This window comes from Xiphophorus maculatus, chromosome 1, assembly GCF_002775205.1.
Source record: "Xiphophorus maculatus strain JP 163 A chromosome 1, X_maculatus-5.0-male, whole genome shotgun sequence".
Classification (NCBI taxonomy): Eukaryota; Metazoa; Chordata; class Actinopteri; order Cyprinodontiformes; family Poeciliidae; genus Xiphophorus; species Xiphophorus maculatus.
This window is the reverse complement of record NC_036443.1, coordinates 17,816,995-17,838,457: the sequence shown is the minus strand read 5'-3', so window position 1 is coordinate 17,838,457 and position 21,463 is coordinate 17,816,995. Positions and strand designations below refer to the sequence as shown.

General features: G+C 38.5%; 2 protein-coding genes across 2 annotated transcripts; both read right to left on the bottom strand.

The window, feature by feature from the left end:
• Positions 1-42: 42 nt before the first annotated feature.
• Positions 43-12,586, bottom strand: LOC102219001 (NUAK family SNF1-like kinase 1). Its single transcript, XM_005811228.3, has 7 exons — positions 12,061-12,586; positions 7,700-7,820; positions 6,782-6,933; positions 5,545-5,610; positions 3,330-3,449; positions 2,364-2,496; positions 43-2,257 (listed from the first exon to the last, which is right to left on the bottom strand). The coding sequence occupies exons 1-7, from the start codon at positions 12,388-12,390 to the stop codon at positions 1,107-1,109; spliced, it is 2,073 nt and encodes a 690-aa protein (XP_005811285.2). The 5' UTR covers positions 12,391-12,586; the 3' UTR covers positions 43-1,106.
• A 1,120-nt stretch (positions 12,587-13,706) lies between these two features.
• On the bottom strand, positions 13,707-17,876 carry LOC106700019 (bone morphogenetic protein receptor type-2-like). Its single transcript, XM_023341879.1, has 6 exons — positions 17,787-17,876; positions 16,538-16,652; positions 15,700-15,857; positions 15,374-15,530; positions 14,054-14,190; positions 13,707-13,961 (listed from the first exon to the last, which is right to left on the bottom strand). Exons 1-6 carry the CDS (start codon positions 17,874-17,876, stop codon positions 13,863-13,865), a joined length of 756 nt encoding a protein of 251 aa, XP_023197647.1. The 3' UTR covers positions 13,707-13,862.
• Between the last annotated feature and the right edge of the window lie 3,587 nt (positions 17,877-21,463).

Sequence of the window (21,463 nt, the reverse complement as noted above, 5' to 3'; positions counted from 1 at the left end):
TTGCTTTCTCACCAGAATAAAACATGAAAGTTTGACAACGTATTGATTCAAATAATTTATTAACTGTTGCAGAACAAGTATAAAATAGGTCAACACAAGGAATATCCTTATTTTTTTTTATAAAGCACATCTTTTTGCACAGATCACCTTAAACGTCCACAGCAGCACAAGTGTGGTTACAGCAAAAATAAAAACAAAACAAAACAAAACAAAAAAAACAATCTGCAACTCATTAATCTGTTCAGGTACAAATGAGCAAATTGCACACAGTCAACACTGTGAGGAATAAATACAGGTGTTAAAGGAAGCAGAACTACTTTTACTGCTTAATTCATCTTCTTATTTAGTATTGCAACACAAAATAAAATATAAATTGCCCTTAATGCACTTCAGAGTAGCTGAACACCTGGCTCCTGTCACAAATTAATCTCTAATCCTTCCCGTCAAAACATATCTCATGAGCAGAATTGCACAAGAAGAAACATTAGATGAAAACCTGGCTGTAATAAGGCAAAGGTTTCCACCATAACAACAAAGGGGCCTTAAATCTGCGTAATAAAATATCCTAATATGCCAGAATCAATTAATTTCATATAAGGCTCATAAAGTAAAAACCAATTTTGTTCATAAATATTATACACAAGTCAGTTTAGTTAATATTTGCATCTGAAATTAAAAAAAAAAGCTAATTAGATCAATTGCAAATACTGTCGTGTAAATACGTTGAGTTGTGGACATCGCAAAGGGTTATCACTGTAAACAAATATCTGAACTGTGCACTTAAAGATAACTCAAAAAAAAGTTTTAAAAGTTTTGGAAAACTTTTAAAAACTAACATTTGTTGGTCCTCACATTTCTAGTTCACATGCATTGCGTACAGTAGGTGATGTTTCACTGTGCAGACGATATCAAAGTGAGCAGATTTGATCTCAGAGGTGGCTGGTGGACCCCCTTGGTCATGTGCTTGTAGGTGCAAATACGATCACAAATGGTGCTTCACATTCCCAGTTAATGTCAGCAATTGCAGTGTTCCAGAGATCAGGATCCTTCACTCTTTTCAACACAACAGGTACTGGTTATCACAGTATCACAGATCCATTAATTTATTATTTCTGTCCTTTTTTGTTTCCTTTAACCTCGTCCGCCTCGTTCTCCTCAGAGCCGCCGCCACTGTGCCGCCGCCCCTGGGAGAAAATCCCTGGTTGTGACTGAGCACTGAGGTCCAGCAGATCAAAGGAATCAGAGGAGAAGAGGCTGTCCTCGCTGATCACACTGGAGGGACGGCTGCGTCGGCCCTCGGCATCCCCTGAGGACGGCAAGAGCTGCTGGAGGGCCTCGGGGAACACTGCAGGTGCCAAACAGTCAGATGAATTGGGATTGTCAGGAAGATCCAGACTGCGAGAGAACTTGCCGTTACGTTTCAGAATACCTTTCCGTCTCCTTACTGCCTCTGTTCGCATGTTGGGACTCTCTTCTGCAGCCGGGAAAGTCTTGTGGGAACCTGACTGATCTGCATCGCTCTCTTGTACTCTTTCTCCAGAACAATTTCGATCAGGGGCCAAGTTATAACCCGAGCCCCGACTCTTTAGTATTCCTTTCTTTGGCATCTTAGAAGAAGGCTGACTGAACGTAGGTGGGTGAGGAAGGGTTTTAGACAAGACATCTGCACGCGTGTGAACAAGTGTTTGTGTCCGATGAGGGTGAGGGAGAGTATTGCACATTTGGGAGGAAGAGTTTTCTTTTGGAGAGTTGTGAAAAACTGAATCTAAACTCCTCTGATGCTTCAGAATGCCTTTGGGTTTTCTTCTTTCTGGGGTGGAAGTGGCCATTGGAGCAGGAGACACAGCTGCTGAACCAATATCAGTGCAGGCTCCCATGGCGGTCTGTGGAATTGCATTCTCCTTGCGTGACTTTCTGAGGTTAGAAGCTCCTTCACGGACCCTTGCTCCTCCTCCACAGTCATTTTTAAAAGGTAAACTGAAGTAAAATGAGTTTGATGTTAGCTGAGGACGACAGGAGGAGTCCAAAGTCCTGCTTCCAGGGTCAGATGTCATTTCGCCAGCTTTGCCGACCTGATTCTGCCAGTCGATGTAGCGGGCCAGCAAGGGGGAAGGGCATTCTTGGTGCGGAGATGTGGGGCAGTCGCATACACTCTCATCGTAGCCCCAGTTTACCCACCAGTGGTGGGCTACATCCTCGATCGTGGCCCTCTCATCTGCACGTACCGTCAGCAGCCAGTCAATGAGGGCACAGGCGTCTGGGAGGAACAGATCAACAGCTTTTTAAAGAGGCTTAACACAAAGCAATCACAGCTGATACACCTTAAAGACGTTTTATTGGAGGTGAATGTTTTATTGATTTACCTGAAGGCGGGTTGGGTCTGCAGTAGTGGCCTTGGCTGATCTGCTCAGTCAGTTTTTTGTGATTTGCCCCATCAAAAGGCATACTGCTGTAAACTAAAGCATACAACAGTACCCCGAGAGCCCAGCAGTCCACCTAACACACAACAAGAGTAAATTAATGTCTTCTATTAGAACAGTGAGCTTTATGTGAGAAATATCAATGCAACAAAATATTTTTTGCATTGATCTTCGTAAAGGGTTTGTTTGTGAGTTCATATTTTTTTTATTATCCATTTGGAGTGATCACTTTCAATGGGTGCATTCTGACAAATAAAATTGTGCCCACAACTTTATTCAAACCAAAGGCTGCTGTGATTTTTATCATAAAAAGCAGGCTAACAGCAGCAAAACGCAGATGAAACACAGAATGCAGAACAGATATAAAGTAACGATGTAATGAATTTATTCACGTAAACTTCAGTTATGCTCAAGCAGGAAATCCGGTGGAACAACAAAAGCTGACGTAGTGCCATACCAGGAGTAAGAAAAGGAAATAACACAACAGGAAGAAAGACAAGGGATGTGAAAGAAGGAAACTGGGAAGTATTATTACATAGAGAGGATATTGACCGATTCATTGTCTGTGAAATATCTGAAAAATGATATAACCACATATCTGGAAGAATAAGCATATATATACAATATACACATTATATTCACATATAACTAAAAATCAGAAAGAAAACAGGCAGAATTAAGGCTGTGTGATCTCAGGAAGATATATAATTGGGATCCTATCCATGATGAGATTGATGAAATCAAAAGTTATTTGCTGCCATATGAAGTAGTGATGGGGAAACTATTTCCAAAAGCACTTTTTCACACTGCATTTAGAAATCCCAAAGTTCAAACAATAATTTTGATCTATCCTACAGAAATTACATTCCCAGTAACTGGTGTTTTAGGCCACCATGTAGACTGGCCCACCTCTGGTCCGGTGTACGGCAGCCCCTTGACTATCTCTGGAGCAGCATAGAGAGGACTTCCACAGTAGGTCTGCAGCAGGGAGCCCGTCTGGAAATTATTGGAAAGGCCAAAATCGGCAAGCTGCAGAGAGAAGACGGAAAACAAAACAACATAAACAATAAACACAATAACATTACAAAAACGCAAACTTTCGGCTTGCGTGCACATTCAAGTTACCACTCACATCCTGGAATCTGGATTCCTTTTCAGTGTCTATTCTCTACGAATGTAGTCATATACTGAAAGCACAATAACTCACAGCTATTTTAAATGGTCCAAAAATAGCTCTGTGAAGATTTTTGTCAGTTAATGTGCGAGCAGGGAAAGAGAAGAGCCAAAAACATCAACCTGGTGCTGCTTGCACGCTTACGTAACGGAACAACCACTCATCCAGGCTGCGAGGAGACATAACCACACACACAGTGCCCCGACTCTATCTGAAGAGATTATTAACATGCACACCAGCCCACTATCACAAGCTCTGGTGTTAAAAATACATGCCAACATTTTTTCCATCATACGAAGGCCCACAACAACAGAGACCTAAATACAGAAGGTGACATTGTGTATACAACGTAGCTCTGTGGCCTTTATTTATTTATACAGTGGCAATAACAGTGTGTGTTTGAGATGCATGATCATAACGTTCCTTCACTTGTTCCAACAAGGTTTAGACGTCTCAGATGGCTTCACGTGATGTCCAAGTTTATTAATAGATGCTAGAAAACTTTAGAAAGACCAAGTAAACCAGCTTAACTCCAACATACAAATATTAGAGGTGAAGATCTGCAAAAAATGAAAAACTAAGCAGAATATCAAAACTTTGAACCATATGTACTTTACTTTTTTGTCTGCAGTAACACATACATTAAAGTGTTATTGATTGCACATTGAGGTCAATGTGAGGTTTAATGTGCTATGCCAACATGCTGTCAAATTCAGTAAATTAGAATATATGTCCTGATGACTCTTGCTTGTCAGATTAAAAGTACCTTTTGATAAATAACGACATTTAAGCAGGTATTAATGTTTTAAAACCATATTTCTGTTTTTTAGTGGTCTGATGTAATATTTTGATCTTAAATGTCGTGTTTTTGTTAGCTGTTAGCAGAAAATCATCATGATTAAAAGAAACACAGATGTTAAAACACAAGTCTTGACTAATTCATTTATATAATATGTTTCATTTGGTGATAGGCTTATTAAAATGAACAAACCTTTTAATAATATTCTAATTTATTGAATGGGTCTAATATTCTAATTAGATTCTAATATTCAATAAATTAGAATATTCTAATTTATTGAATAAACCCATAATTTATTCAAAAATTCTGAACAGGTTGGCTAAATCGTTCAGAAATGTTATTTGCTCTGCAAAGTGTCCTTCTTTAAGGACAGTTTTCCACAGTGAAAGTGATCAATTGTCGTCATAATTTGCTAATTTTCCTAAAGTTTTCACTGCAGTCAGACACAGCAATGCACACAAGAGTCTAAACTGACCCAGACTCGAACTATTTAAAACATGCCATGTTCTTACTCATGCCATTAAGCATTTTTCTATTGTGCAGACATAAGACAAACACATGAGTGTTGGTCATTTCCTGCAGCACATGGTGTGAGAGGTCAGTGTGGTGAGCTTGTTTAGGTTAGGTAAGTAATGAATGAAGAACTGCTGGGAAGTCTGCACATACTGCTTTTTTAAACATTTTTTTAACTGTCTGCCCAGATTGCTGCTGGATTCTTTGCGTTCCCCTTTGGCCATGAACGGCTCCCATATAAGGCCAGTAACGTCCAGACAAGGCAAGAAAACATCCCCTGGGTAACTTTATAAGACTCTGCACAATGTTTACTGGGGTTCGGTGCGGATAGTATAAAAATAACATTGTTATTACAGAGGGGATAAAGTCTTTACACGCATGTTCAGAATGTTCACCTTTTTTCTATCTTTTGATAGAGAGCTATACATATCGCTCCATTGGTGAAAAACTGTTTTCATGCAAAAGTTTACCTGTTTTTTGGGGTGGGATGTTTATCAAAATTAATTTAAATAAAAGTTAATTTCGAATGTAATGTGTTGATTCTGAACAAATATTAAACAGCATTAAGTCAGATCAGAAAGCTGATCTGACTTGATGATGTTTTTCAAATATAATTAGCTGGATTTGCTCAGCCTTACCTTTACATTTAAATCTTGATCTAAAAGGATGTTCTCCAGCTTGAGGTCTCGATGCACGACACCATTCTGCAAGAGAGCAGAGACAGAACACCAGAACGTTGAGGCAGGTTCTCAGGCAGAGAAACAATTAGTTTGGGCTTTTTTTTTTTTTTTTTTTTTAAATCTGGCGATGACTCAATCTCCTGACTGGTGCCAACAAGTCAGGAGACATGTGGAGTCTGGAAAATCAGAGGCGAAAAAAAAAACTACTTTCAGCTCCTTTTGGAGGAAAGGTTTGTTGAAGGATTGAGTGTTTCCATAGATACTGAGTTGGCAGTGATTCACAGGAAAAGACAAGGCCTCAATAGATATGTATGACCACCCAGGAAGTCGAGTGACGCAAAGAAACTCAGAGACTCCATTCTTTCATTAATTTCATCCTCTTTGGTGCACTTTTGTGAAGGAAATGACCCATGTCTCCACAATGTGTTTTCTGCACATAGTCAAAGTCTTTATGCAAGTTTATTACTATAAATATTATTGTTCTCGTGAACATCCAAAAACAAAACTAGTATATTTGATAAATCGGTTTATCCTTATTTTCATCATGACTCATTTTATGGAACAGAAAGCTCTGGAAGTGCTGAAAATACCTCAGTGTGCCCTGCATACTTCGGCAGCACATTCAATTATTCATTCATGCCAGAACATTTGTTTCTATTTTAAGAATATACTTAAGAGCAGCAGGACAGCAAATTCTCTCCTCCCTGCAAACAGCAGGAGTTGGATGTTAATTTGAGTTTAATATGTTGAATTTGTGAAAAATCAACAAGTAACAAAATGCATTTGTTACTTCCAGCTCAGCTGACTGTCAGGCACAGCTTCTCTCTAGCTGCTGCTGTGTATTAACTGGATTTAGACATTTCCCTGGTAATTCCTGCTTTTTGGCAAAGCTGCTAATTTAATGTTGACATCAACAACAGAAAAGAAGGATTTGGTTCTTCGCCATTTCATAAAGGAGGTCGGTGAATATGTAAATATGTGACTGCAAACAGCAATCAGAGCCTAATGTGCTCCAAAACCAGAGAGATCTGAAACTAAAGTCAGGTTTCAGCACAGTATTATGATTAGGATTTAGTGGATTTAGCATTACAGTATTTACTAACGCTCAGCTGAATACTCGCCACGTGCGATCATGTGTTGCCCCAGTTTATACTCAGTTTCTGTGGCACATTTGAGGAGCGTTTGGGTGTCTGACCTTGTGGCAGTAGTGGACGGCTGAAGCAATCTGCCTGAAGATGCTTCTGGCTTCTGTTTCCGGCAGTCGCTTCCTCTCCTGTATGTAGTCGTACAGCTCCCCTCTGCTGGCGTACTCCATCACTATCACAATCTTATCCCGGCTCTCGAAAACTGTCAACACAGAACGCAAGGCACAGGCAGGGTTTCCACTCATTTTTCATGATCTAATTCCAGACTTTTCGAGACTTGAATTAGGGGAGTACAGACCCAATTTGATATTTTTTTTTTTTACAGTAAATATAGAAATTTACTGAGTTTACTGTAGATATTTCTGTTGACTTGGGGGTTCACAAACAAACACTGTTTATTTAGATGGATGGACAAACATTTTTTTAGATTAATTTTCATGAGCTTGTTAAAAACAGGGATTAAAACCCCCTTTTTTCACTCCGATGATATGTGCAGTCAAATATCAATGAAATTTAATTTCAACTATGGATAATAGATGTAAAATGCTCAGAAAAATGTTAATTTACTCAGCTCTGCAGAGTTCTAAATGTAGAAATTTTAAGAACGACCTACAGTAGATCTACTTGGGTCAATTTTCGAGAGCATTTTGTGCATTATGGAAAAATATGAAGAAATTATGTGAGAGAGATAACATAATTTATCTTAATTTATCTGTGTGACTTTATGTAAAGTCACACATTAATAAGTATCAATGCGATTTAAGTTGTATTGGGAAAAAAATTGTTTTTTTAAATGCACAGATCAGGAAGCCATCTAAGTCACTAGATCAATCTTAGTTGGATAAAGTCATTGTTGTTTTTGTCTTCAAGAACAATGAAGACAAAATATTTATGTGAGCTGAGTGAACATAATATCACTTGAATAAGTGATATTTATGCCTCCCTCTACTTATGCAACAGGATCTTACCCTCATGGAAGCGTATGATGTTGGAGTGTCGGAGTGAGGAGGTGATCTCAATCTCTCTCTGGATGTGAATCCGGTCCAGATTGTCGGTGATGCGTTCTTTTCGGATCGACTTGATTGCCACCTGGGAATGGAAACGTACAACTGAGTATAAAAAAATGTTCAAAATGAATTTAATCTTTGCAAAGCTTGTCCTGGAGGTACCACGTGGGAAACTGGGTGATACGGTTTATTTTTCTTTTAACTTCTAAAAATCTGTGTTTTTGCACAAGCTTACATGCATACTAGAAGCACAGTTATACACACTCTCTTGCACAAATAAAATCTGTGGGTATTAGAGGTGATTATGTTGGTTTAGAGGCTGCTGTCCAGGGAAGTGAGCACACTCAGAAGCAGAAGGTTGACAGCTGTGGAGTTAACACTCCTCTTCTTTAATCCCAGACTCATGCTGTACCCCAATGTAGGCCCCCCAACCTCCTAAATCCACACATACAGGAGCACCACAACAGATCTCCCCCGACATGAGCCACTAAACGGCTCTGGATAGAGGAACTCTAACAGAAATATCACGAAGGAGAGGAGCAAAGAGCAGACGTCAGAATTTAACTTTAGATTAATACACACCACAAGATGTGCACAAGCAGAGTTGACATTTAAACACACAGATGATGTTGCTGCTTAAATATCACATCGGCCCCCTGAGCGTCCTCATAGCTCCTTCCCAAGGTCACTCTTGTAGCATTCTCAGCTGCTGGAAAAATGTCTACGGGACACAGGAAGACACAATTCACACGCTCCGTTTGCTGCAGTCGTGCAAGGCGAACACAAGCCACTGAATTCCTGCGACTGGCCTGACCTTCCATAATTGATGAGGAAGCTACGTAATGAAGGGAAATTGCTGCTTTTGGGAATGCTTTGCATTTTCGACGGTCAAACTGGAGACATTTAGAGACATTTTCCCACATTAACTGAGATTTTGTGCTGAAGTTAAAATCTCCATTGCTGGGCTGCACTCTGCAGTCCATATGCTGAGCAGTTATCAGCCGAATGGCACTTGTCCAGTTTTGGCTAGCTAGTGATTTGCTGACCTGAATAGCCAGAGCAACAAAGGAATAGTGTGACAAGTGGAATTCATTAGTAGAAACCCTTTATTTCACCATTTAAATGCAATAGACAGAGTTTTCATTTTGTGAAATCAATCAAACTTACTTCAGATGTAATTTGTCACCTGTAAAGCAATGTGGGGTTTTTTTGCATTTGTTTTCCTAAATTATTGTAAATCAATATTTAATTAAGATAGAGGCTATCCTTCCAAAAACAAGTTTCCACTGACATTTATTTTTGGAGGTGTTTGTTCCACAGTATGGGAAAACACTGCATGGATAGCAGGAAGATTTGTCAACATTAAAACACACGGAAGTGATTTGTGAAGAGAATCAGGGCAAATTGGGATGGGACCTGAATACTGCAGAATCTACACTGACACAAGTCAAACGCTGTACGTCCGACGTCATTAACACTGATACACACACAAGTCAGGATTACCAGTTTTCTTGTGTCTATAAAAACTTTATATTTTTGTGAAATCCAGCAGTGAAAATCAATACTTCGTCACCCAGGTGTGTTTTATTGACAGAATATATCTAGTAGGAAATTATACAAAACAAATGGATGGATAAAATGAGATGCTGAATCAAATTTTGCATAAAGAACAAATGGAAAGGAAATAGCAGGACAAATTATAGAGCAAAAACAAGTTGTGTTTTGCTGTCAACATTAGCCTAGCATTAGCCACTGAACATTTGCATAAAGAGGGCATTGCTCACCCTTCTTGACAAGTTTCAGTAGGGGAAGATTGAGAATGTGTGCACTTGTATGAGCTCACACCGCTGTGTGCAGATATCAGAAGCACCGCTGTGCCTCATTGTTCTTCCAAATAATGAGCTGAGTGACAAATTCTGAGATTAGAATCGCTGCTTTACAAATGCAGGAAACATAAGCTGCAACTTGCATGAGTCACTGAGAGCTGATCAGAGTTGTGCTTTAGGTGAGAGCAAAAGAGGTAGAAATCCAGAGGCTATTTCGGGGTGAGAGTAACGAGTTTACAGCTCCATCCTCCTTTCTCTCTTCTTCAGGAGGCTGAAAAACTGACATGGTTTTCTGTGTCAAGTCATCATTGAAGTCTAAGATTTCCTGACATGGACATACATGGAGAGGCACACATATGCATCCCAAGAGTCACTAAAGCATCTGCGAAAGATTTAGCTGTGGGATTAGATGGGATCGTTGCCAAACAGACCCTGGACCTCAGTGCTCGGCTAAACACAGAGCCTTAAGCTGTTCCTTTCATAGCCAAGAATTACAAACTGTGCTATGTGCTGCTTACAGGGATCTGGACCAAGACAGGCACACTGTAGTAATTTGACGTTAAAAGAAATAGGTCTTCATCATCTCATTCAGGGGGGAAGCAGAGGATTTGGCTTTGGGATTCTATTAAAATATACTGAGGTGTTCAAAAAATGCAATAAGCGGTAAATGTGAAGATCCTTTTTGCCATGTTTTTCTTTTGCGATTTGAAAACCTGAAAAAGTTGGATTTGTAATTTGCTCCAAGTCTGGAAAGTCAGACATTGAAAAAGAGCTGGTGGGAAGATCACAGCATTAAAAGCAGGACTATCCTGGAAGTAAACTTTTTAAGACTTGGCAAAATACCTTCAGCCGTGGGCGCAGTGTTTTTATAAATTTGCAGGTTCACTCGGGTGCTGAACACAATGCATTTTTCATGTTTCTCTTCATTTAAAAAAAATGTAAAGCACGTATAATTTTCCTTTTTCATGAAAAAATTCTGAGCCTTTTTCTGTTGGTCATTCCCATCAAAATATATTCACGTCCGTTGTTCTAACATGTTGGAACATAAAATAATTATAATTTAATTTAATAATAATTACAATTTTTCCAAGCCTCTGCTTGGTGTAAAGACAATGGTCTTGCAAGACAATGCAAAACAGAACTGTTGTTTTTCTTTTAAAATATTGCAGTACAACTTAGGACCTATACACATCTGATACAATTATATATTAAGGAATAAAGCACATCAGACACATATATAATTAGTCAAATCTTAATCTGAATCTTTCATTTTTTAAATATTTTTTTATTAGTTTTGTTCTAATCCTGTGATGTTTCTGGCACGTTGGTAATTCTGATCCCAAATCTAAAACCACTGTCTCATCTTCAATTTGCTGTAAAACTCTCCTCTACCTTCTCCTCCTCTGCCCTTTTTGCTGAGCTCAAACAACAGCCCCCTGGCCTTGTTTCCAAAAATAATGTCCGTTTTGTTTCAAAGAATCCTTGGTATGCGCTGGCTAATGGCACAAGGAATTCAGCATTTTCCCCATGTCCTAACAAACCCTCTCACCCTGCTCACACACACGCATACACACACACACACACACACACTCAAGAGCTCCTCTTCAACCCTTGTTTTCTCCCATTCCAATTAGATGCTTAGCGTTAGAGGTGAAGTGTCAAGCACAAATTCCAAGCTCTAATTTCCCAAAAGCTTCCCACTACTGGCATGTGTTTGTTGTCCAAAACAGAGGGTAGAGATAAAAGCACTGTGCCTCTTGGTGGTCAGATTGCAGCAGAAATCCACCATTAAAACAAGTAATCTGCCCACTGTCAGAATCTGCAGTTCGGAAGTAAAATAGACAATATCTGTCAATGCATAAGATTGGTTTTTGCTGGTTTCCGGTGAACTGGGTCAAACCACTGTTGGAGGCTGATTGTAGGGTTCTTACCCCAAGCACTGAGTGAGTCAGAGCAAAGGCATTTCAGCCTGGCAGAACAGGAAGCAAGCATTCAGCATCAATAATTAAGAACCACAGCAAGCAGATATAGACACAGGGACCACAAAGCGTCACCTAAGCCCCCCACCAAATGGGTGGTTACAAATTTAATGACACACCCCTGGTTCATGAATTTAGTAGACAACAGAGCAACATCTGATTATATGTATTTCTGTTTTGTCCTTCATCTGGCCCCCCTTTTGTATGTTCATCCCTCACAATGGCATCATCTGGAACCTGGGATTCATGTGCTTAAAAACATGAACTCAGAAACTATTTGGTTGTTTGAACACTGTGATTCTACAGAGATTTGTATTTAATTATTTTGTTGTCAAACATTTTGGTTTGGTGAACCACCTCGTGATTATCAGCCCACCTCCCATTTGTCCTTCCTTAAAAAAAAAAAAACTTTCTAAAGACGCCCTTGCAACATTTCAAAAACTGATTGCTTCACTGCTACATTTTAGAAACTATTTCGTGTACAAAATATAAATCCTACAACTATTACATTACTCACTGTTCTCATGCTGGCTCTCTCCACCGCTTTTTTGACTTTGCCGTAGGTGCCTTTTCCCAGCGTCTCCATCACCTCATAGCGGTGCTTCAGGTTGTGTTTATGCTGGTGCTTCTTCACTTCCACCGGCGCTGCCGCCGCGGCCAGGTCCGCCTTCCTTTGCCTCCTGTCTGCGCCGCATGGGTGACCGCTGTCCGTCCCACGGAGCTGCTCGCCGAGGTGGTGCTGGTGGTGGTGGTGGTGGCCGCTGGACGCCGAGTCCTGCAGGCAGCCGAGCACGGAGAGGTGGCTGGAGTTCATCGCGCCTCTGCTGTGCGACTCACGTCTGCCCATCCTCCCCTGGGCACGGAGCGCAGCTGTCAGGAGCTTTCACTGGATCCCCAAATTGTACAGAGTTTGTTGCGAAAGCTGGCGCAGGGAGGCTTAGGGTTGCCCATATAGAGAGTTATAGGAGCAAGAGCGAAGTCGCAGCGCAGATAAACACGCTAACAAAGATCTCAGCCATCCTGACAGCTACTGTTGCATCTGTTTCCCTCTCAGCTTATGGGCTCAGCAACAGGGAACCACATGGTCCAGAAAGATGGGTGGAGCCTCCTTATTCCAACATCCCGGCGCGTCACGCCCATCAGGAATCATTTTTGGCTTTTCCGAGGACTCATTATTGACTGAGCAGCACACGAGAAGGGAAATATGTCCGGAATGTGCTGCCCTGCCGGTCAGATTGAACCCACTTCCCCCACATCACTCAGCCGTGTTTCCTGATGTTTTACCAGTCAGAAAAAGTAAGCCTTACTCATTTATCCTCTGATACGCCCTTTATTAAAACGAACGTTTATGAGGAAACAAACAAAACAAACATTTCATTGTGTAAAATGAGCCAGGCTTAGAAATTGATCAAAAATTAAACTTTAACTATTAAATGCATTAAATGACCTCTTAATACTTACTTATAATACATTTTAATGATCCCTTTGGGTTTTTTTTTTAAATAGACAAAATTAAACACAACAAACAAAAAAACAATATTAACTTCATAAAAAGGAATGTTAGATTTCAAGAGGAGAAATTTGTAATACATAGCCAATCCAGTAATTTTACTGCTATGACGATGCACATTAAAATATGCATCTTATTTTCCAAGAACTGCTGCTATATTGAACCCAAATGAGCCCGAGATGCACAAATTTAGTCACACAAATTGCCGGACGTTCCTCGCACTTTTCTGCCAAATACATCTCTTGGTTTTGCGTACCTCCTTTAAACCAGTGTGAAGAATGTGTCACATAAAATCAAAAGATATAATAATAATAATAATAATAATAATAATAATAATAATAATAATAATAATAATAATAATAATAATAATAATAATAATAAAAACAGTTGTGCAGGATGGAAAAGACAGTGGAACTCGTTCATTATGCTTCAATGCAACACACAATATAATATTCACCAATATTCACATTAAATAGCATTTAATGCTGGGGCGATTACTGCCCCAGCAAATTTTCACATTATTTTGTTTTATGTAATTTTGTTTTTTGCTAGCGTCTTCACGATGTGTGACTATTTTTTTTCTAAATAAAAAAATGAATAAAAATAAACTCTGATAGAACAATAAATACTCAAACCTCAATTAAAAACGTCTTTATTGAAAGTTCATGCGATCAGATTACATAGCAAGCAAAAAATGAGAAACTACAACAAACAGCGGTGAGACAAAACGGGAACCATTATCTTTATATCCATAAATGTATCAACTTGGAAGAAAAAAAAAAGGAACAAAAATCATCGCGTTTAAAAGGTTACAGAGACATTAATCTGTTTACGACACACGGAGCTGACAGCCGAGCGTCTGTGTCTCGGTCCCAGCAGTCTGTCAGCAGCTCCTTTAGCCCAAGTCCCTGTAAAAGGTGTAGTTAGTTTCCAGCCAACGTGTCATACTGTTGATATTCAACCTCACAGCCATGAGCGAGAGCAAAGTCTCGGTTAATACCTGTGGTAACATCTCCCAGTTTCCAGGAATGGAGGGTCTCCTGTCCATCTCAGACACAAACAGGATGAGCCTCTCCAGTGTTACATCGGCATCCAGCTCCAGTTCATAAGGCAGGAGATGCTCTGGAACAGCGCCCCCTGTAGAGGACAGTGTTTGCACAGACTCTGAAATGAATTCAACCTGTAATCTGTTCCAACAATATGAACTGTTTTGCACGATTTAGGATTTTGAAGAACATAATATGGAAAACAAGCTTTGAGCAGCAAACCTATCAGATACTGTCTGGGTTTCTGTTTTCTTTGTAGCACACAATCCTAAAAGTGCATTTTTAACATTTCTGTGCACACATGGGGAAACAGAAAAAGAGTGTTGAATTAGTTTAAAGTTTATTTTATCATTATTTTTTACTAAACCACCTGCCATACCAACCAGTTAGGATGTGTGTACAAACTGCATAACTGGGTGGTTTTAGGAATATCTAGGGAGGAACTTCTGAACAGATGAACATTTCTTACAGGTGTTTTGTGACACGCTCGTAATATCTAGGACTTTTATAACAATTGATTGAGAAATGAGAAGCTGAGTTAAAGGGTGAACGCCTGCGGTCTGTATGAACATTCGGTCCTGGAGCACCACCATCTGGTCAACACTTCATAGCATCAAAACCTCATTTCTAAAGATGTTTTTCACCTGAAGGCTGAACTTAAGGGCATATAATTCAACATTTTTGTTGCGTCATCTTTATGTAGAATAAATCCAGATTAGGTAGTTCCTAGACCTGGAGGCTAATTGCTAATCCAAGAAGGACTAAGACCAAATCAAACTCAAGCATAATGATGATTAAAAGGTTTTTAAAAGGCGTTCATCACTATAATGTCTGTTATTGTGAATTTGTTTTAAGATCCTAGAATACTCCAATTTGATTACTCTTTTACTAGATGTTGGCTTCAACTTTCTGTGAATTAACTGGGTAGTAAATGAAGATGGCACAAGGTACTGCAGATAATGTATCAAAAGTTTATAACAACTTAACTTCACATCAAAAGTCCCAATCTGTCCCATTATAAAATATTATAAATAAGATGTTCAATTCTGTACTGTGGTTGTTTAAATTGGTCTACACTATAACCCAAACAATGACAACAGAATTGGTCTTTAAATAGAGACAATCTTACAAATGGGTTCACGTTGTTGTAAAATTGTATCTGAACCAACTAGTAGATCTGAAATTAATCTGGGTTTGATTCATAAAACCCCCCTAAAGAATGCAGCTCTGCTCCAAAAAACCAATGTATTACTTTGGCTACAACAGTAACTTACCTGTAAACAAATCAGAACAGCGCATCCATATCTCCCACAAAATCAGACCTAAGGCATAGATGTCACCCTGCAGGAGAAATGAGCTGCTGCTGAGGTTCACAGAGCCCTCCAGGATCTCAGGGGACATGTAGTTGAGCGTGCAAAACTGAAGATGACCCTGTGAATTTTAAAAGAAGCATGGTTCCTTTAAAGAGCTTGAGTAGACATAAAATCCGTCACCTAGCCTTATATTGTGCAGATTGTTTCTTTTCTGTTGAGTGTTTTTTTTTTTTTTTGAATGACACGATTTGGTAGTAGGATTTTTGATTCCCAACAAATTATCTCACCGTCATGGTTGTGGAGTGGTTTCTCCAGAAGCGATGTCCTGAACAAGAACGTAGGATGGTGGAGGATCCAAAATCACACAAGACACAAGTCCCGTCTGCTCTCACCAGTACATTGGAGCTGGTGAGGTCTCTGTGGGCAACGGGAGGTTTGTGCACATCTGTGCAAGAGAAAGACTCCGATATTTCAAATGCATCCTTTTAATCACATTTTCCTGCAATGACTTGTATTCTGCACATCTGCAGTTGTAAACATTTGCGAGAGCTATGTCTAGATTTCTGGATAATTTGCTGATGATAAATTGCTAAAAGTTATTAAAAGTGGTATGAGCTGAAAGATGCTTGGCAGTGAGATTTATGATGAACCCGACCATATTAGTCAGCCTCACCCTGCTTGCAGTTTATTATATCCTTATTATTATTGTTGGCAACATTAGCAAAAGAAGCACATTTCTCTGCTGCATGAAAGACAGGTGATATTTTGATAAGTTATCACATTATGTCTCAACTAGGTATCAGTTGTTTATGATTTAAAGAGGCATTCGCGTGTGAAGAAGTGATTAATGTAACTCTTTGAGACAATTCCAGCACAATCACCCTGATTTCTGCACACGCAAATTTATACTTTTTTTTTTTGTGTAAGCTCTGTAAAACTGTAGTATTTTTGCTAAACCATGCAGTAGGAATCCATATTTCATCACCCGGCTAATCAAGTTTCTGTACGTTTTTGGTTAAAAGGAACACGTCATTGGTTAAGTACCGTCAGATTCGGCTGTCTAGCGTGAATACTACAATGTGAACATGTAAACACATTTTTGTGGTGTGGGATTCTGGCCAGTACCATTGCTGCGGAGGTCAGAGTGGAGATAGGAAAGTCCCTCCGATAAGGACTGGCACAGCCTCATGGACAGCATCCAGCTGCTGGCGTGTTTACACAGAAAGGAATGAAGAGAACCCTGAAATCAAAGACAAGACGACTGTCCAGGACTCAAGAAGTTTGGCACTCAGTCCAGAGGACAAAAAAAGAAGGGCAATATAAATCCTGCTTTGAGCTGGAGAAATGTAAACTCTCCACATTCAAAACAAAAATAAAAGGAGGGATGTACTGTAGATCACTCTTGGATCTTTCTTTCTTTTTTCTTTTAGATATCTAACAACCATTTTCTTGCATGTTGCTTTTGGTTGGTAGAATAGCATTTTATCAGCTTTACAAAATACGAGGTTGATTAAAAGTCTAAATTAGGAAAGAAGAGTCTCTATTGATGAAGTTGTTTATATCTTTAATAATGTTATTAATCTAAAACTGGCTATCACAAAAATATTCATTCATATTTTTCTGAAACCAGATGTTAAGATACAGGAAGGAGACTGGTCCCACGTCCCAGAAATGGACATCTTTTGGTCCAAAGTGTGTATATCAACCCCAGGACAAAAGGAAAAGCTCTCGTGGAAATCTCTAGAAGAAGGTATGGTACAAACTAGCCCTTATTCTAAAAGCAATATTAGTGGTCAGATTATTGTTTGTGAATGAACTCAGGGACAAACTTATTCTCTCGATATATCTTCTTTGGTCTGACAAACAAAAATCAAAACGTTTTGCCTTAATAACTATTTGCTACCCTCTAGTTTCGTCTACACCATTGCGCTTCATGTCAAATAACATTTGGTTTTCTGTAAATGTCAAAATGTCTGTAGGTTCAGAAGCACATTCACACACACATTTAGCAAGTTATCTATCCAGACTTCACAGAATTAACAAAATATCTTTTATTAAGTTGAGTTTGGAAATTAAACGTCTTCATATCTAACTGTATTTTAGATGTTTTAGATATTTCTCTCGCTGTCATTTGCTGGACATTCAATGAAACAGGAGCTTCCCTTTAACTGACTTTCACTTAATAAAATAACACATTTGCCAATAGTGTCACCTTTTAGCAACAACAAACCCTTTTTGTTTATGAGGATCGTTTCCTTTTTGTTTCCTATATGTTGATCTTTCAGCAAATTGAAAACAAGCTAAGTAATTTACCCTAACCAAACCCTTTATGCAGCTCAGAATGGTTAATATAAAAGGACCTTTTCGTACTCACATGTTCAGCGTACTGAAGCACAATGAGCAGGCTGCTGTCGTCTGGTTTCCACTCCGTGCCTAAGAACTGGAGAATCCTCTCATGCTTCATCAGTGGAAGCTCATAAACCCCCTTTTCATTAATAAACTGATGCTTCCAGTTTGCAGTGTACACTTTCACAGCCACCACACTTCCCCTTTGCTTCCCTTGATAAACAGTTGCAAAATGGCCCCGTCCCAGAACCTGTAAGGTAAAAATAAAAATAAAATCTAGAAGCTATCAGGACTTACTAAAATGTCTGAAGAACACTCTGAGGAAAACTTTCACTGTCAGATTTACCCCCTGCAGTTCAATGTCCGTTATCTGGTTCTCTGAAGCTTTTATTTGACAGGAACACTGTTGTTGGATATTATAGTCCTTACAGGCCGACTGCAGATACTCCTCTAAAATTATAGAAAACATTTTACAGTGGATCTGACAGACATGCCGGTGTATTTATTCTCTTAAAGCTGGCCTGACTAAACATCTGCTGAGTTGTTGCGGACGAGTAGCAAAGGTAGAGGGGAGTTATGTGTAAAAGTTAAAGACCAAGGTCAGCTTTAGCAGAGGATGAAAGAGACTCAAGGTTTAGTGGAGACATCCTGAAAATGTCATAAATATAAGATAAAAAGTTCAAACAATTACTCAAGAATATTTATTGTTTTTTGTTTAGTTTTTTTTGTTGTTTAATATAAGAACAAAAACAATTGTGTTTGTCTGATTAGGTCATCACACAGGTGGGATCAGGATAATAACCGGTTTGTTACTAAAGTGGCCATCAAGGTCCAGCTCTGTGTTGCTTTATTAAAGAAACAGATCTGGATCTTCACCAGCATATCTGAACTTACCTTCAATTTGGATCTTCATTTTGGCTGAAAAACAAGACAAAATGAAGAAGAGCAGTAAAGACACTGAATATGAATACAACAGAAATTAATCAATAAAAAAAATCCACACTTCAGGTAAGACTTGCTTTGTACTTTAATAACCTCTAAAACTTTACCAAAGTTTAAAGCATATGAATTCTTTAATTTACAAGTAAACATGATTTTCTTTTTCTAGAAATTATTAAGAACTGTGAAGTTGTTTTTTATGCCCAACATTGTTTAACTACACAATAAGATATTTTAAATTGAATACATTTAGACACAACTTTTTCTTTTATGGTGACTTAAAACTCCATGAAAAACAATTTAAGTTTAAAGTATTTGTATTTAACCATTATTGTACTTTTGTGACAAAGGCTGGTACAACAATGACCAATAAATGTGCTGCAGAGGTTTTTCATGCATCTTTTCACTGGACATATATTGTATATATATATATATATATATATATATATATATATATATATATATATATATATATATATATATATATATATATATATTTATACATATATAAGTAAAAATAAAATCTTTTATATCATATTTGAGGAGCATTATGAACATCATGGAAAACAGAAGAAAATAACCTATTTGTTTTCATATTTTAATCCAGTTATACCACTTGAAATCCAATCAAAACTAATAAGTTGTTCATTTAAAGATTCAAAATTTGTTTATGACATGCAATTCTCCTAAATGTTCTCAGTCGGATCAAAAAACAGGGTTCTGATTCATCTTTCATGAGTAATCTCTGCAAACCTATTACTGATCCCCAGAATCAGTCTTTAGTAAAATAAAAAAGCACAAATAGGCAGCTGTGTATAAAAGATGGGAAACATGAAAAATTCTCCCAAATCCATTAGAAGGAAGCTTGAGATGGACATTGAATTTTTCTCAGTATTTTGTTCTGATTTTCAGCTTCAGGTATACTTGAGCATCATTTGATTGGTAAAGCCTGAATATCAAGTATATCCATCTATCTAAGTTGATAGATAAGAACGAGGCATTAAGGTTTTGTGTTAACTTGACATGTCTCCAAAAACCTCCTAAAAACAATATACCAGAAAATGAAGCTTACTTTTTTCCTTGCAGAGTTTTCTCCACTTGACAGCAATAACGATGAGAACAGTAAGGAACAGAATCGCCACCATCACCACTGCTTTTGTGATTTCAGCTAAAAGAAAAGAAGGGCAAAAAAAAACAAATACAGGTCCATGTCTTTTCTTTTTTTATTTTTGTTTGAATTAGCAAAACTTTGTGGGGGAAAAAAGCAGAGATTTTTTTGTTTAGCTATATCAAACAGTTAATTGTTAAAAACAACTAATTTAGTGAGTACCTGCTGCATGGTGGTGAGTTTCTGGAGGCCGTTCCGGTTCTGGACTCAACGAGATGTTTCTGTTGCACATGTCTGTACTGCATGTACATACAGTGAAGTTTTCTTTGAAGGTTGATTGCTCCTCGCAGGTTTTATGTGAGCAAAGCATTTTTACTCTGTCGCATGCTAAAAATAACAAACATGTGGATAAGAACAACGCATAAACACTCTTGATGTTTGAAAGAATTATTCCTTCATAAATCTTTGCTCTTGGATGTTAAATTAACATAACATAAATTGTGACTGTTTTTTTTGTTAAATCACTTCCTGAGTCTCTCATTTGGACATGGAGCTTTCTCACCGAGCGTGTCGACCTTCCACTGGCCATTTGTGATTCGATAAATGGCCAAACAGCAGCCGGTGTTTTCACAGAGCTGCACGGAGCCAGTCACATTCCCAGCTGCATAGTAGCCGTGGTTCTTTACGTTTGTCACTTGGAAAGCACACCGTCTCTTCTGTAGTAAGGACTGGTGACATATTTGCATAAAGAGGCATTCTACAATGACAAAGAAAGTGTTGATTAATAATTGAATCAGTTCAGTCTCTTCAGTCATTCAGGAAACTCTTCTTGATTTTTTCTTCGAAATACATATTATCATTAATCCAGAGGTTGTTTGAATTTGTTTGAACTATTTGCATCAGTTTATGTAAAGAATTATTTATGTACCATCTTAGTTTCAGGAGACAGGATCATGCAACACATGCACAGACGGCTTCTGTGGTGTAAAACATTTGCTAGTTCTATTATTGCAAAAAGTTATTCAAACATTCCGATTATAAAATCCTTATCATGACTAAATGGCAACATGAAAGCACGCAGCAAAGATTTGAAAAAATAGAAAGGGCTTTACTTCACTCACCCAAAGCCAGGAAAGACCACTTCTTCATGTCGGATTCAGACTGGAAGCTGGGAAGCTGGAAGTATCTTTCCTGAGAATGTCAGAGGAGTTTCCCACGTTTCATCACTCCCACTGACACACCTGCACTGTTATCCTTGTAGAAGGACACTGGTTGTCTTGAAGCCACTTAAAGATACTCCCAGTGACTCTGCCTTATGGTTGTTATGAGAGTTCCACTAAATCTGAAGATGATTTCTGCTGCAGATCTAATTCTTCCAAATTTGTTGGGCTTTTTTTAAAACGTAAAAGAAGCAGGAATACTGATGTTCAAAGCAGGCAGCTGGATAAAAGTTAACTGAATTTGCTTGAATTAGGTTTTTATTTTGTGAATGGCTTGCAGTGGTTACAACTTCAAGCCAGACAGCTGAAACAAGCCATCTTGTGCCAGACTGAGCGATTTCTCTATAAAAGTAATGTATGCAGACTTAAACTTGCATATGAAAGTTTAATTTATAATTCAGAATGACAAAATATATGTATACATAAAAATAATTCCAA